The following is a 15,309-nucleotide window of genomic DNA, read 5'->3' on the forward strand; positions in this document are numbered from 1 at the left end:
TTAAGAAAAAAAAAATTATCTACATTTTAATTTTTGCTCCTCTTTTTATATAACTATAGTCTTGTAGCTGTTTCAAGCGATAACGAACAAAAATAAAAACAGTGTTTTGTGGTAATAAGTAGAGAGGGAGGTGGAGGTGATTAGTGAACCATCCTATTGTGGTTCATGCTGTGAAAAGAACTTGATTTTCTGAAGTAGCCATGTAGATGGTCACCTCTAAACTGACATTCATGTAAATAGTTTCTGGCTGGTTGTGAGGCTTGCCTTCTATTTCAGTATTTCGTGGGAGATCTTGAACTGCTTTTTGTAGATATTTTGGCAACATTCTATATGTGCAGATATAGCTTCAGCAAGACAACACATCACTCATTTGTTCTGTATGTGCCATTTATATGCTGTCTGAAGTGAGTATGTCAGAGTCTGGATTCAGTGAAGTGTTTGCATTTAAAAATGGCTACGGGAAATGTAGTAGATCCTTTTTTTGAAGACAGTCTGCACATAAAACTGCTATCTATAGCATCATGTATTGAAATTATTTTTTAGTAAGAAAGTTAGTGAAGAAAGTATGGGTATCTTTCCAGCTAGGAGAAGTTCTTAAAGTATAAAAAATTAGAAGGTTATTGTTCATAAGCAGATAAACAAAATATTTTCAAATATGAGGAAGCTGTTGTGCACAAGTACTTGACTTTTAGGCTTTTGGGGTAGATTTGAACTTTGAATACTGTGATATTTGTCATATTTCAACCTAGCTTCAGAAATTTTAAGTACCTTCCAGAAATAAAATACAAATGCATCTGTACTGAGCTATGTTAATTCGTAGCTTGATAGTAGCTCAGGTCACAAGAAAGGAACAGTTTTGTGCTTGGTTCCCTATCTTTAATTAGTAGGCAGAACTTTACCTCTTGCTTAGCAAGTTGCTTTCAAGGGATTCTTAAAACGTACTTCAAAAGGTTGTTAGTCCAAAATGAAGGCAGGAAGTTAAAGGTTGGGGGTAGACTAAGAGCAGACCTGTAATCAAAATGGTATGGCTGTCAAAGCAGGTATTTGCAGAGTTCATAGTCTCAAAAAAGAATCAATCAACAGTAGAGACACTTCTGCAGATTTTTGCAAATGCTCTAGCTAGAGCTTTAGTGCTGTGTATTAAAAACCTGTATAAGTATTTAAGTTATATGGTAATGTGAGGCAGCGCAAAGTAGTTGTGCTTGCAGATAGTTTCACAGCAGTGAGAAACGCCCTCCCCCCCCCCCCCCCCCCTTTTTTTTTTGTTTTGAGCCAAATTTCTAATCTAGTTGCAAGGCTCTTGTCATGTGGACAGCTTGGATAGAACTTTTGATTTTTGTGATCTTTGGACCCATTGTAAATATTGAGTAGCCTGCTGTGGTAGCAGCGTGTCTTGATCTTGTGGGAAGCATAGCAGAACTTTTACTTACATTGTGGCCCTCTATAAAAGCACGGACAGAATCATGGAGGAGTTTCTCAACAGATGAAATTCTCGTCCAGAGTTACTGCTTTGCTGGTAGGAATGCTCTTGCAAGGCAGAGCATATGTGGGTGAGACTGAAGATCACAGGGGGAAGCTTTATGGTGAAGGGAGGCAAACTAAAAGCCTTTACCTGAAGAGGTTAAAAGGTTAGGAAAATACTTGCTTCGCATATGTAGTTCAGAAAGTCAGTGTACTTTAACGCTTTTGGAAAATGTTCATAAAGGACTGTGCTCTGACTGTACTGTTCTAGCTACTGTGTTGTGTGTCATAGTCAATATGTAAGACTTTACATTAAAAGCGTGCTGTAAAACTGGGTTTTTTTCTCTTCTCTGCTTAGACCTTTAAGAATGTAGACTTCAGTCAACCTGTGTAAAAGACCATGTGATCTAAATTTTTTTGTATTATTATCTTCTAGCTAAATAACTACTTTTCAAACCAGAAGTGATCTTTGTAGACTCTACCCATTGTGGGTTTGAATTAGGGTTATGGCTTACGAGATTTTTTTTCATTAAGATGCTCTGCATTCATTCACTGGCTGTCTTCAATTTAGTGCAAAATTGTCACAAGGCATTTTGTAGAATGCCAGAAAGTGATCTTGGGCTTGCTATGTAGTATTCAGATTGAAGTGGTGGCCTATCTGCTGTGAACTGGCAAGTATATTTTCCTAAAAGATGTATAATTTCCAGTGTGTTGCTGCTTATTCTTAGCAAAGACAGTCTTCCTACAAAAAACTTTAAATTCTGTTCACTCAAACATTTTACCTTCTATTGCTTGAATAGTGCATAGGTTATTACTAAAACCAAGTAAAATCTCAACAAAAATGTATACCAATGATTAATTAGAGCTTGCAGAGAAAACTTTTGTTTGAATGTCATGAAGGTCAGATATGGATATTTAATGCCTCTTGTAGGAACAGAGTTTAGCCAATTACTGGGAGTGGCATGGAATAACGACCTGTGTTGAAAGAAGGCAAAAAAGAGAGTTATTTGGGAGAAGCAAGTTACTTGAGTGGAGCAAGAAGTGGGAGGTGATGTTGCCAGGGTGTTATTTAACTATCCCGATTTTGAGTGTAATTGTTAACAAGTAGATAGAGACTTACTGTTTCTTTAAACGTATTGGTACACACATGAATCTCTATGTCAGTCCTTACTCATTTTTCTGTTTTAATAGAAATAACATAAACTTTATAAAACACTTAGTAATACTCTTATCTGACTGGATTAATCATGCCTAGACTTACAAATGGAAAAAAATAACAACTTTTATGTGTTAAATGTAGGAAATTAAATACCCATTTTCATTATTGGAATTCAAATCGTACACACGCCTGTTTTATTAGGCATGCAACAAATAAGATGTTGCTGTTATTCCTTAATTATATCTTTTTAACCTGTCATCTGGTTTTCATGTTAGATTTCTGAGGAGGATTTTTTATACTAAGAGTGAGTCATCAGGCTGCTCTGAGCTACTTTATAATATACACAATAGAAGGTAGTGCAGTAATAGATTTGTTACTGCCAAGCAATAAGTTAGTTACCAGTTCCTGTGTTTTAATTGAATTAAGCACAGGAAGGACATATTTCCCCCTTTTTTTTTAATGGAATAAATCTAATAGCATTTACATAATGTTTCAACAGTTACATGGCTTGAATAAGTTTTGCTCCCATTTGCAGATTTGCTGAAGGATGTGCGAGGGAAGTAAGGCAGAACGGTTCTGACTTGCTCCAGATAATCTCATCCTGGAGCTAGGAGTAATCCTGTGTTCTGGATGGGATTTAAGTTTGAGGATAAATGACATTTCAGAGCTCCTACTTATTTGAAGACAAAGATCATATTAGCTCTTATTAGATAAATAAATGGAAAAAATTAGAGTTTTTCCTACCTATTCAAAACTAAGTCCTGGTACTGCAGATAGGTATCTCCATATACCTTAGAATTGAAGGATTTGCATTTTATTAATTTATTAAGTACAGACATCTAAACAACAACAAAAAGTGTTTAAATGATCAGGACACCATTACTGTGACTTGACCATGGCAAAAAAATCTGAAGGTATTGCCTTGGTGTTGGAGACTTCATTGTAAATGCTTGTCAAGCCTTACACTGGGAAACCTAATTTATATACGTTACTGTACCTTATTGAGATGAAGAGCACTCATTAAGTTATTTTATGTGTATTTATACCACATTTAATCATTCTTCATGTCCTGCTCTAAAATTGTGTGCTCTTCGATAAGATGTAGTGCTTCAAGAAATACAGAAAAGAAGGTATCATGGTTATTGTGTCTGCAGCAGTGAAGCTGAAGTCACTTAAGAATTGATGCAGACTAATCCTTTATACACCCTAATGAGACACAGCTATTAGTCATTGTAGTTTTTTTTGCTGAGAACATGGCCTGACAACAGCAGCCTTGGGCTTATTTTTTTGTTTGTATGCTTAGTAGTTTGCTTGCTCACTGTCAACAGACATTAATGCAGGCCAAAATATTATGGAAGAGAAAGTGCTTATACTATGTAAACAAAAGTCCTGGCTTACACTCTGTATTTTAATTAATTGATTAGGCACACTTGTTAAGTGAAGATTGTGAGACTACTGAATCACCTAAAAAAACATGAATGCTGCTGTTCTTTCGCTCAGCTAGTGTTATTACAGACATATTTTGAGTTTCTTTCGAATGTTGCCAATCTCATTTGATAATTTCTCGGTGTTATTAAATAACTTTCTACAAAATCTGAAATGTTCAGTCAACTACTGCTCAAGTACCTGGCTGAGTACTTGAAGTGTTAAATACTTGTTTATGCTATCATCTTGACTATTATTTAGGATTACAACAAACGGAGGAGCTGAAAAATGTGTCCTTCAGTTATTTAGGTGCCTTCTTACTCTAGCTTTAAAAAAAATCAAAGTTTTTTTTTTAATATGTAAGAAGTATATAGCTCATTCTGAAACAGGAATTTTCTGTGCTTTGTTTCTTTAACATAGGAATTTTCCTTTTCACAGTAGTGAGACCTTGAAAATGGATTACGTTTCTATAATTTGGGATTTATCTACACATTTTTTTGGTCTCTCTGAGACACACATGTACTGTTCTGTATTGTAGTGTCAAGAAGAGTTGAGACTGAATAGAATCTTTGCAGGCTTGACATGAATTCACAGAACCAACTTGAGAAAACTTGACCATATCTTCTTTGAGGCTGCGATGCTTCCTTTGTGCAAAGTGAAGATGAAATGAATACAAGAAGAATATGTACCTGATAGTAATATTTAGGAAGTGATTACTCTGTATGTGGAAAGGATAAACTATGAGTGAGGCTTTGATTAAAATCACTTTCAAGGAGTAGGTACAGGAACTAAGTTTTAGATTTGACATGTGAGAGCTAATATGTGTAAAATTACATTGGCTGGTCAACCACAATTAAGAAATGTACTTTGCCCTGTATTGCGTAGTGCAGCTTCTTCAAAGAAGTGGTTTTGGTGGTTGGGGAGCTAATTATACCCAGTTTGTCATCACATTTATTTATTTATTTTTTTATATATATATATGTATTTAGGAGAACACGCTCCTTGCATGGACCATGCCCAGTGACCACATTTGGACCAAAGGCCTGTATGCTGCAAAATCCTAAAACGATTATGTAAGTACTTGTCAAATGAATGGTATTATGCTTATTCTATGGGAAAGAAAAAAGTTTGCTTTTCTACTATTCACCCCCTAATCAGGATTGTTTGTATTTTACCTGACATTTAGAGATTTTCACGTTGCTTGGTTGCCAACTTGGGGTCATCATTGCCAAAATTGGCCTGCCATTTTCATCACATGTTCATCATTTAAAAAGTCAGTCAAAGGAGAACGGATAGCACTGCTGAACTGTATCCTCAACTAAAACCCCATTAGATGTGCATTAGCTTGATCTGCATGTTGAAAAATCTAATATGGGTTTGATTGTAATTTTTGGGGTTTTTTTTCTCCCAAGGGGTGATAGGACTTAATCAGTATTTCTCTGTATGGATTTATAGTGGTTTTGCCGGTTGGAATACTTCCTGCAGACATAAAACAAAATTAATTTTATTGGTTTTACATTACTAATTAATGTGGTGTTCTTAAGCCCACTATCTACTACCTAAACTAATGGGAGTTTTTTCAGAGCTCAGTATATGTATATTGGAAAAAAAAATTAACCATTTCACATAAAATACAGCAGGGCATGTGAATAGTATTAAGTATTGAAATTTTGTTTAGACGTGTTTTGCCTAATCTGCAATCCATAGTTTGATGTCAACAATGGCAACTATAATGAACACTTTCCAACGTAATTGACAGTAAACTTGCCATGTGTATTAAACACCCTTATAGAAACCTAATTGTGATACGGAGAAGCTATTGGTAGCATTTCCTTTATTCCATCTTGAAGTATGTAAAGAGCAGTGTTTCTGAACAATAAAGGAGCAAAAATTTTTATGGACAACACAAGGAAAGGAGGAGAAATTGTTCTGTGTACTGTGAAATCTGAGGAAAGCCTTCTCTCTCTTGGTATTATGTGTTTGAGCTAGTAGTTTGAATTTTTGTATTTGATCTATGGCACTTTCAGTGTATGAATATCATTAAGGCAAGTTTGCTTTTGGACTCTGCAGATAAACTTAATGTGAAAAAAAGGGTTGGTTTCTGCTTAGCAGGCATATAAACATTTTAATTTTGTAGGTTGGGTGGTATAGAAGTGTTGCTTTTTACACCTTGTATTCTATACTTAATAAATGGTGTCTTGACTTGGTCAAATGAGGAATGTCAGGGTTCTACAGATTAACCAAGTTAGTGGTCCCTATTTTTGTCCCTTTAAAAAGTTTTATTTCATTGTTCTTTTCAGTTAAACATAAGGTATTTAAGTATTTAGTTGCCTAAATCTTTACCTAAATAGTAGTAGTCTTCCTCAAAACAGGTTGGTGGTATCCTAACTTTTCCTGCGAGGGTGTGGTGGAAATCTTGCAGTGTACAGTAACTCTCAGCTTCCTTGTTCTTTCTGTCTGTTCTAAGGCTGGTGGCTTGGAGCGCTGCAGTTCATCTGAAAACCTAGCTTGCATTGTATGTTTACCCACCTGACTGGTAAATGTGCTCCTCCCCATGGGCTGGGCTGGCATTATATTGTATGTAATGATAGTGTCAAGATCAGTTGAGTACAGAGGCTGCAGGCAATACTAAATGCACGCTGCTTGCTGGGGAAAAGACTGCTTATGCCGTGTTCAGAACAGCTGGGGAGAAAAGGGTGCTCTCAGGTGATTGAAGGAAAGGACTATTTGAAGACCAAATTGTAAATTACTATTCTTACTTGAAGATTTTTGCTGTGGTTTTTAAAAAACAAGAAAAACCTTTTTGTTTGGGTTTTTCTTCTCTACAGTCAGTAATACTGTTAAACTCTCTTCCCTGGAGAGAATTTTTTAACAGAAAATCTTAGTTTTTATGTACGGGCAAAAGTTAGTGAAGGTCTTGGTGTCTCTTTAAGTGCTAGTGTTGATGATTGTATTGAAAGACCTGCTTTCCGAAGACTGTTATGTAAGATGACCAGAAGAATTGAATGACTATTCAGTGAAAAAAGAATCAGGTGCTTGTGTTGTTGAGGAGAGGGGAGGTCAAATACCCATTTTTAAATTCTTTCTTGAAATAGGATTTTTCTTATGAAATCTTGCCTCTGAAGATCTGTAATAGATGTTTTATACAGGATTTTTCTGTAAAGCCTCACAACTTTTTATTTGGGACTGATTTGACGTACTTAACTGGGGAAAAAAAAATTCAGAGAAAAATGTTTTCTTTGAGGTAGCAGTTTATTAAGTGATAAAAGCCTCAGCCTTTTTTTTTTTTTTTGGAGCTGTTGCATTTGCCTGACTCCTGGAAAGAAACATGAAGATCTTAGAGCATGTTATGAATAATCTTTCATTTAGTAGAACTACGTGGCATTGGTGAGTACAGTTGAAATAGGCAGACTGTCCTTCATTTGAATGAAGTCTGTATTAGTTCTAGGTTTATAAGTGAAAAGCAGTGCTGCAATCTTTAGTTCTTTGCCAGATTTAGAAGATAGCCTGATCATCTTGAAATGGTTTTGGGGTGGTTTCTCTATTTGTATTTTTTACCTTTTAATAGTGTTGAAATTTGAGGAATTTAATTTTATAAATTTAACTTTAGTATAGAAAACGCTTCCTTAGTCACCATTTGTACTGGAAATGGCATATAAAACTTCAGCTTTAGTTCCTTTGCAACTGTTTGGCACCAATAAACACATGAATGCAGCTCTTCCTATTTGGTTTTATTTTGTTTTGGTTTATTTTCAATTTAGCTATTGGTTGGTTAGTCAAGTCAGAGGAAGCCTTCCAGATTCATAGTAATCTCAGATTCATGGTGATATCTGAGACCGAGGATGGTATCTTCAAAGTGCCCTTACGCTGAGCCAGGGGATTGGACTAGACTATCTCCAGAGGTGCCTGCCAGCCTCCACTGTTCTATGATTCCTTGACTGTAAAATACGAGATGGCGCATAATGTAATGTTGAAAACCTGTGTGTGATACCGAGTGTAACTGCATATTTGTATTCTGTGTTATGTAATGATATTTAGAAGGAGAGATGGCACTGTTTGTTAGTAAAGGTTATTGGTATTAGACTACTTCATTAATCTCTAGTTTCTGCTGTATTTATGTGTAGAGTATAGGCATTTTGGAAAGGAAAATGAGCAGGTTATTATACCTCCAGTATCATCATCTGTTTTATTTTAACCCTTGAAGTGCTAAATCCAAATCTCTTTGTAAATTTGGCTTGTTCAGCATTTATACTAATCTGCTTTGCTTTATGGATTATATCTGCACCATATGGAAAAGGATGGGATGCTTGTAACATGCGAAATACAACTGTGAAATTATGTAGCTTAGAAGTAGATATAAATGAAGAAGGAAAATAGAGCTGGGTATTCCTAAATCAACTAAATGTATTACAGAGCAACATGAGTGTTCTCTTACTGAACCCTCTTGAAAGCTGTAAAATTATTTGTATATTTATATATTTAGTTCTTGAGGTTCTCAAGTCTTAGAATACTGTCCTGACAATAGGCAGACAGGAGTTTTAAAATACTTTAAAAAGTTTTGTGTGTTTTTGGTTTTGGTGGGGTTTTTTGGTTTTGGATTTATTTTTTTTTTAATTGGTAGTTGTGCTGCTTTAAGCAGATAAACTTGTTTTGGGATCAACATTAAAATAATATATAGATTAGAGTTTTAAAGAAATTTTGCACAAAAGTTATGTATGCTTACATATCTGTAATGTTTGCCTGGAATAGAAGTATACAGGCATCTGTACCTGTTTAAGCCCTTTATTTATGAGGCTTTGTCATAGGAAGTATAAGAGCTGCAAATGCAGACTTCCCAGAATAGAGTTTATGTACTACAGTGTTGTCATAGTTGTTGAGGCTTATCTTGAGGATTTTGTACAGATGACCACGTGAATCTTAATTATTTGCCCTTCTCTTGTAATGGTCTTGTTTAGTATGAAACTGTAGAATTTGTGTCTGCATCTACAGGCTTCAAACTGTATTGAGAAAACTGTGACTGTATACTGGTATCAGTGAAAAAGTGCTGAAGGAAGCATTGCTAAAAAGAATATTTGGGTTGGAACTACTGCACTATTTTTTAAATTCACATTGACTTAAGCTGTTTGACTTAGAGTATTGGATGGGAAAAACGTTTATGCCGTAGCTTTTTCTGATTCTCTGATTGGATGTTTCTCCTTATTTTGAGTTGTCTTAAGAGGAGAGAGCACTAAGACAAGATAAGAGGAAAGCATTACGGCTCGAAGCATCAGGGAAGATGTCAGTTCAAGAACTTGATCCAGGAGCTTTTGTAGTGCTTCTGTTAAAGTCTCCGTTTGCTTGTGTTGCTAGCATGGTAGCAGTTATAAGAATGGACACTTTAATACTGTGTTACTATCTTAATATAGTAAAGCACTGATTGGTTTCATGGGGGGAAAGGCATCGTTACAACACGATCTATTGCATCCTTATTTCTATTGTTCTAGGACTGCGTGCAATTATAATTAAGGATATATTCTTAACTGACCAGAACGTTATCAAAGCAAAATGTAGTAACATTGTCTTTTTTTCTATTCTCTAGGCACATTCAGGATCCAGCAAGCCAGCGGTTGACATGGAACAAACCTCCCAAGAGCGTCCTTGTTATTAAAAAGATACGTGATGCTAGTCTGCTGCAGCCTTTTAAAGAGCTTTGTGTGTATCTTACTGAGGTAATGAAATGTAAATTCTATTTTTAACCATAATTAAAAATTTTACATCTAAACTGTTCTCAATTACTGATTCTGTTGAGCTTAAAAAAAAAAAAGTAAACTCAAAACTTTGCTTCATTCTGTTTGCAGTTCTAAGTTACAGGGAATGAGATATAAAAAGCTTTAAGCCTTGAACAAACAGCAGTGTTACTGTATCATGCAACCTATATTCCAAAGTTTAGTTTAGTTTAATTCATTAGATGGTCTGTGCGTGCTGCAAAATTCTCACTGGAATTAGACCACACATTAAAAATAAACCCCGCAACCAAGAGATGCAGACCACTTCTGTAAATTATTATTTATATGTTTTAAACTAATGCAAATTATGGGGAGGGTCAAATATTCTGTCATTTTAAAAGGTTATTAACAAGCTTATTTTATCTCTCCTAAGGAGAACAATATGATAGTGTATGTAGAAAAAAAAGTATTGGAAGACCCCGCTATAGCTAATGATGATAATTTTGGACCAGTGAAGAAGAAATTTTGCACCTTCAGAGAAGGTATGGTAATGATTTCTTGAAAGTAAAGTTGAAGTATATTGCTTTTTTGTCTTGGTATTTCCTTAGTCGCTGGGTCAAGTTTGTAAAACTAATGTGTATTTGCAAACAGCTGTTGTTACATCTTAGGTGTGCTTTTTTATGTTTGTGAGTGAATGTTGGCATGCTGTGCTTAATTTATGTTAGGAAATTATGACTGTTGATAAAACTTAATTCAAAACTTTTATTTCAATGTTACTTCTAGATTATGATGATATCTCCAATCAGATAGACTTTATCATATGCCTGGGAGGAGATGGGACCTTACTTTATGCTTCTTCGCTTTTCCAGGTTGGTCTTTATGGGAAATAGACTTAAAGACCTCTTTTCTTTTTGAAGTATTTGAAGGTGGTTGGTTTTTTTTTTTCTTTTGTTATTGAGGACAGCATTTGTCCTTTGCTGTTCATTCCTTTTTTTTTTTTCAAGCCTGTTTTACCCTATACCTTCTGAAAATAGTCTATGTAATATGTTGTTTTTATTATGCACAGTTGAAGTTACATCAATAGTCAAAATATTTACAGGCAATTAGTAGAAGTATGAATTGCTTTTATTCCGTAGCTTTTAAATTCTTTTCTTTATTGATAGGGTAGTGTACCTCCAGTTATGGCTTTTCATCTGGGATCCCTTGGATTTCTTACTCCATTTAATTTTGAGAATTTTCAGTCCCAAGTCACTCAGGTTATAGAAGGTAAATTTAAGGGGACAAGGTGTGGTGTCTCTTTTTGTTACGTTTTCTGTAGCTTTTTCCAAGACTAGTAAATTTTCTTGACCAACTCATTTAGGTTGGCCCATAAGATTGAGTCACAAGAAATGTATACTAACCTAACAAAAGCATTGCATTGCATTGACCCATTCAGTGCTGCTTTCTGTACTATTGTGCAAAGGAAAATGACTAAGAAATAACTTTGTCCTGTGTGGAGTAAACAAGTAAAAGATGATGCAGAATTTATGTTAAATGATAGATAAACATACAAATAGAGTGTAGCTCTGAAATCTGTGGTAGTCTGTTTCTCTCAGCAGTACAGTGCTTAAATACTGAGAAGTCAGGCAAATAAAATATTTAAGGGAAGAAATACTTTGTTTCTTCAATATGAGATTCTTTGAGTTGCATCCAAAGTAGATTCCCGAAAAGACGTATAAATTCTCATGTTGCTAGAATGTTGTCTTTTAATAGGTGTTTCTAATGCACTCATTCTCTTTAAGCTTAGCTTTTGTCTTAGTGAAGACCACATGAGCCTAACAGTGTTTTCCCATCTTGATCATGTCCATATAAAACTTAAATTTTCTTTTTGCATCATGAGGAAAGGGAGGAAGGACTGGGTTCAAATTTTATTTTAATTTTGCTCATTACTACTAAAAATGAGTTTTGAGCTTTAACCAAATATAGACAATTATCTTGTGAATGAAATTGGGAACGTTGAAAGCACGGGCAATAGAGAGGTGGCATTTCATACAGTTCACTAGTTGTTACAGGGTTTTATTTACTATACTAGCATATCATTTTTGTGTACTTTCTCCTATATTTCACTTCTAGGCAATGCAGCGCTTGTTCTACGAAGCAGGCTGAAGGTGAAAGTAGTAAAAGAGCACAGAGAGAAAATGACAGTACAAAATGGTATAGAAGAAAATGGAGTAGTGTCTACAAATATAGAGAAGGAAGTGGGCAAGCAAATTATGCAATATCAGGTCAGAGGGCAAAATAAGCAAAAGAACTAATACGCTGTTTGTAAATTGCTTTGTACTTGTTTTATTATAACTTTCCCCTTTCCATTAGTTTACCTGCATTAGCCCAGTAGTGTGGGACAGATCCATATTGCTCTAATTCACAATATGGGCACTGCACAATGAGGAAGTGGTGTATCATTACTTTCTGCAATCATAAGTGCTAATATTGTACTTTCCTGTAGTAACATTTTCCTTCTATTTTGAAAACAAAGTAGTAGTTATAAAATGGGATATCCCAAAGATTTTTATAAGTAAAAAGAAAAACCCTGTACATTGTTAATAACCAGCTTCTGGAAATAATTCTTAACATCTAACAACTGCAGCTGGCACTTGATAAGACAGAACTGTAAAGAGAGTCTAATTTGGCAGGTACTAAATCAGTATGAATTTTTCAAAGCTTGTTTCAGCTTGTCATTTTTTTACATTGCCAAGTCAGCAATAGTGGACTGGTGTAATATTTGATGTCATGGCAGGTCCTAAATGAAGTTGTAGTGGATCGCGGTCCTTCTTCTTACCTTTCCAATGTAGATGTCTTTCTAGATGGACACCTGATAACAACAGTGCAAGGAGATGGTGAGTCTGCTTCTTGAGTTAAATTGCTTATGAGTTCATGTGTAGACTGTTGCTATTTTACTGGAGGATTTTCTCACATGGAAACAAAATCTCAAGCTTCTGTTCACTGTGACAGAAAATGTTAGTGTGCAATGAATAGGTATGTTTATTTATTGGTAGCTAATGTGTTCCACAACGAAGCATTAAAGTGTTGTAAGCTTTGTTTATGGACTTGCGAAAGCAAGTGGCAGTTTCTTTGGGTATGGTGTGTTAGGGCTAAGAGCAAGAAATAGCTTAGAAAAAATTTGCGTGGATATCTGGAATTTGCTGAAGGCCTAAGATCTCAACTCATGAAATACAGAAGTTCATCTTTAAAGCTCTTATCCTTCAAAAAACGAACGTCACTGTTACAAAGTTGTGTAACCTGAGATCTAGAAGTTTATGCAACTTACATGAAACCATAAAACTAACATGCTGTGCCAGGATTAGAAGAGAGTTTCTGACTTTTTGTGTATTAGACTGCAATTCTCCTGTGAAATACAAGTTGATACATTCTCTGCTTCATTTTCATAACAGTGCTATTTCTTAGTTGTCTTCCAAAATAACACATTGATTGTAATGCTTATGTAAATGAAATTTTTGCTCCTTTCACAGGAGTCATTGTCTCCACGCCAACTGGTAGCACTGCATATGCAGCTGCAGCAGGAGCTTCTATGATTCATCCAAATGTTCCTGCAATAATGATCACCCCAATCTGCCCTCACTCATTGTCTTTCAGACCTATTGTTGTTCCTGCTGGAGTGGAACTCAAGGTTAGCTTCTGTTTTGTTATTTCTCTTTGTAAGTTAAAAACTTCTGTAATAACCACGTGAACCTGACCCAAAGCAGAAGCGGTTAGGAAATGCTGTGTTTCTCCTGCGTTCTTTCATTTGTAGGAGGACCAGATCAAGTCCGGTTGAAGAATGCGTCTTTGTTTAAAATAATATGTACCCACTAGCGGAATACTTCACGCTGCTTCCTACTGGACTGTAGTTGTGTAACGTTCTGTAAAATGGGCATACATACATTTGCATTCTGACTAATCAAATTTTACATTATTTCGGTTAAAGTGCATGTAAATCAGTGGCGTTTAAGGGAATGAAAAATTCTACTTTCATGGCTAAAACAACAAATATTGCAGATCTTGAGTATATCGGTAGAGTTATCTGCAATTTGCTAATTATTTTTTGTTAATGCTGTCTTGCAGGAAAAAAAGGCATGCAATACCTCAATATGAAATGGACTTAGTTAATGTGTTTTTTTAACAAATACCCATGTGTAAGGAAGAATACCTTTCTGCTTCTTGTGGCTGTTACAAGCTTCCAGTCTACTTAAGTTGGAAGAGAGCTAGTATGTTTGGAAGGGCTCTTCTAGGGACATTAGAAGATTAGCAATAAGAAATAAGTGTGTACTGGGTTTTTTGTTCCTGTTTTACAATATAAATTGAATGTTTATTCATGGCACAGCTCAGTCCACAATTTGTCATGTCAATGGGTGTTACTGGCCAATGGTAGTCAATTCTTTTCTCTTAATAGAAATGTATGTTAAATATGAACAAAACTTCCTAAATGTAACAGCTTTGGATTCATTATGTATTAAAATCTATTTTTATGCATTAACTTTATTCTTCTTGAAAGAGATGCTAAGTCAACTCATGTAACTGAATTAAAGCATGCACTGGCTGTAATTGGAAGGTCAGTCTGGTTTATGACCTTGTACTTATAAAGAGAGGGTTTATTGTGTGTAGAAGAGTATGTGTATATATACCAAACGTGAAATGAAGGTTTGGAACTTGTGTGGTGTGTTACTGCACTGTTATTACGGACAGATTATGAATTTCAGTGCAACTGTAAAGTTGCAAAGAGTCAATTCTGTTCTCGGAGGGACAATGAAGGAGGTGTTTGTTCCTTACTCTTGAAAAATAGGTTTTGGACCTGAAGTTTAGTTCTTTTCTCTTTTTCAGATTATGCTTTCCCCGGATGCCAGAAATACAGCATGGGTTTCATTTGATGGAAGGAAGAGGCAGGAAATATGCCATGGAGACAGGTCAAGCCTTTTTTTGATTGTGGCATCTCTTTCTAAGTATAGAAAATACTGATTCGTGCACTTCTCTCATTCTCTAACATCTGTCAAAAGGGTTGCTGGTAGTGAAGAAACAAGCTTTTATAAACCCTAACACCTCTTACAGCACAAACTGCACTAAAAGTATTTAATTTCTAACTTGGATTTTTTAGATCTTCCTATGAAAGCAAGTCAAATGTTAAGACAAAAGCATGTAAACATGGCATGCTTGGCAAGGAAGATGGACATGTCTTTAGAAAATTCTGTAAATTTAACTTAGAGATAAATCTTAGGAGTTTGAGAAGTTGTAAACCAATGGGAGTTGCACGTAAGCAGTGGCTCTGAATAATGCCGTATGATTTAAACTGTGTTTACTTAGTGAATGGTTGTGGTCGTTTGCGATGTTATTGCCTTGAGTGAGCAGAATGCAGTGTGTGAAGTTTCCTCATTTTTTATGTGCAAAATGTGGTGGTTTATCCTAACGGCAGGTGATTTAAGGCAACTGTGTGATATGTGACTGGTAGACTTGCCATTCAAGATGACTTCTTTTTTTTTTCTTGGTCCATAAAAGTTGCCAGAAAGGAAAATGTATAGCTGGCATGAC

At 35.4% G+C, this 15,309-nt stretch overlaps 1 protein-coding gene across 5 annotated transcripts in view; it reads left to right on the top strand.

Annotated features, from left to right (window-relative positions):
• Positions 1 to 15,309, top strand: part of NADK (NAD kinase) — a 44,093-nt gene that overhangs the window by 24,942 nt on the left and 3,842 nt on the right. For 4 of the 5 annotated variants that reach the window (XM_075027200.1, XM_075027199.1, XM_075027201.1 and 1 more), the window contains exons 3-11: positions 5,035 to 5,118; positions 9,624 to 9,753; positions 10,184 to 10,292; positions 10,534 to 10,619; positions 10,914 to 11,016; positions 11,863 to 12,014; positions 12,527 to 12,626; positions 13,260 to 13,417; positions 14,608 to 14,690. In XM_075027200.1, coding sequence (XP_074883301.1) covers positions 5,035 to 5,118; positions 9,624 to 9,753; positions 10,184 to 10,292; positions 10,534 to 10,619; positions 10,914 to 11,016; positions 11,863 to 12,014; positions 12,527 to 12,626; positions 13,260 to 13,417; positions 14,608 to 14,690 — 1,005 coding nt within the window. Of the gene's footprint in view, positions 1 to 5,034; positions 5,119 to 7,341; positions 7,433 to 9,623; positions 9,754 to 10,183; positions 10,293 to 10,533; positions 10,620 to 10,913; positions 11,017 to 11,862; positions 12,015 to 12,526; positions 12,627 to 13,259; positions 13,418 to 14,607; positions 14,691 to 15,309 lie in introns of those variants that run through there. The other variant, XM_075027202.1, reaches the window with a different exon arrangement.

The sequence above is a fragment of the Buteo buteo genome, chromosome 5, assembly GCF_964188355.1.
Source record: "Buteo buteo chromosome 5, bButBut1.hap1.1, whole genome shotgun sequence".
Lineage (NCBI taxonomy): Eukaryota > Metazoa > Chordata > Aves > Accipitriformes > Accipitridae > Buteo > Buteo buteo.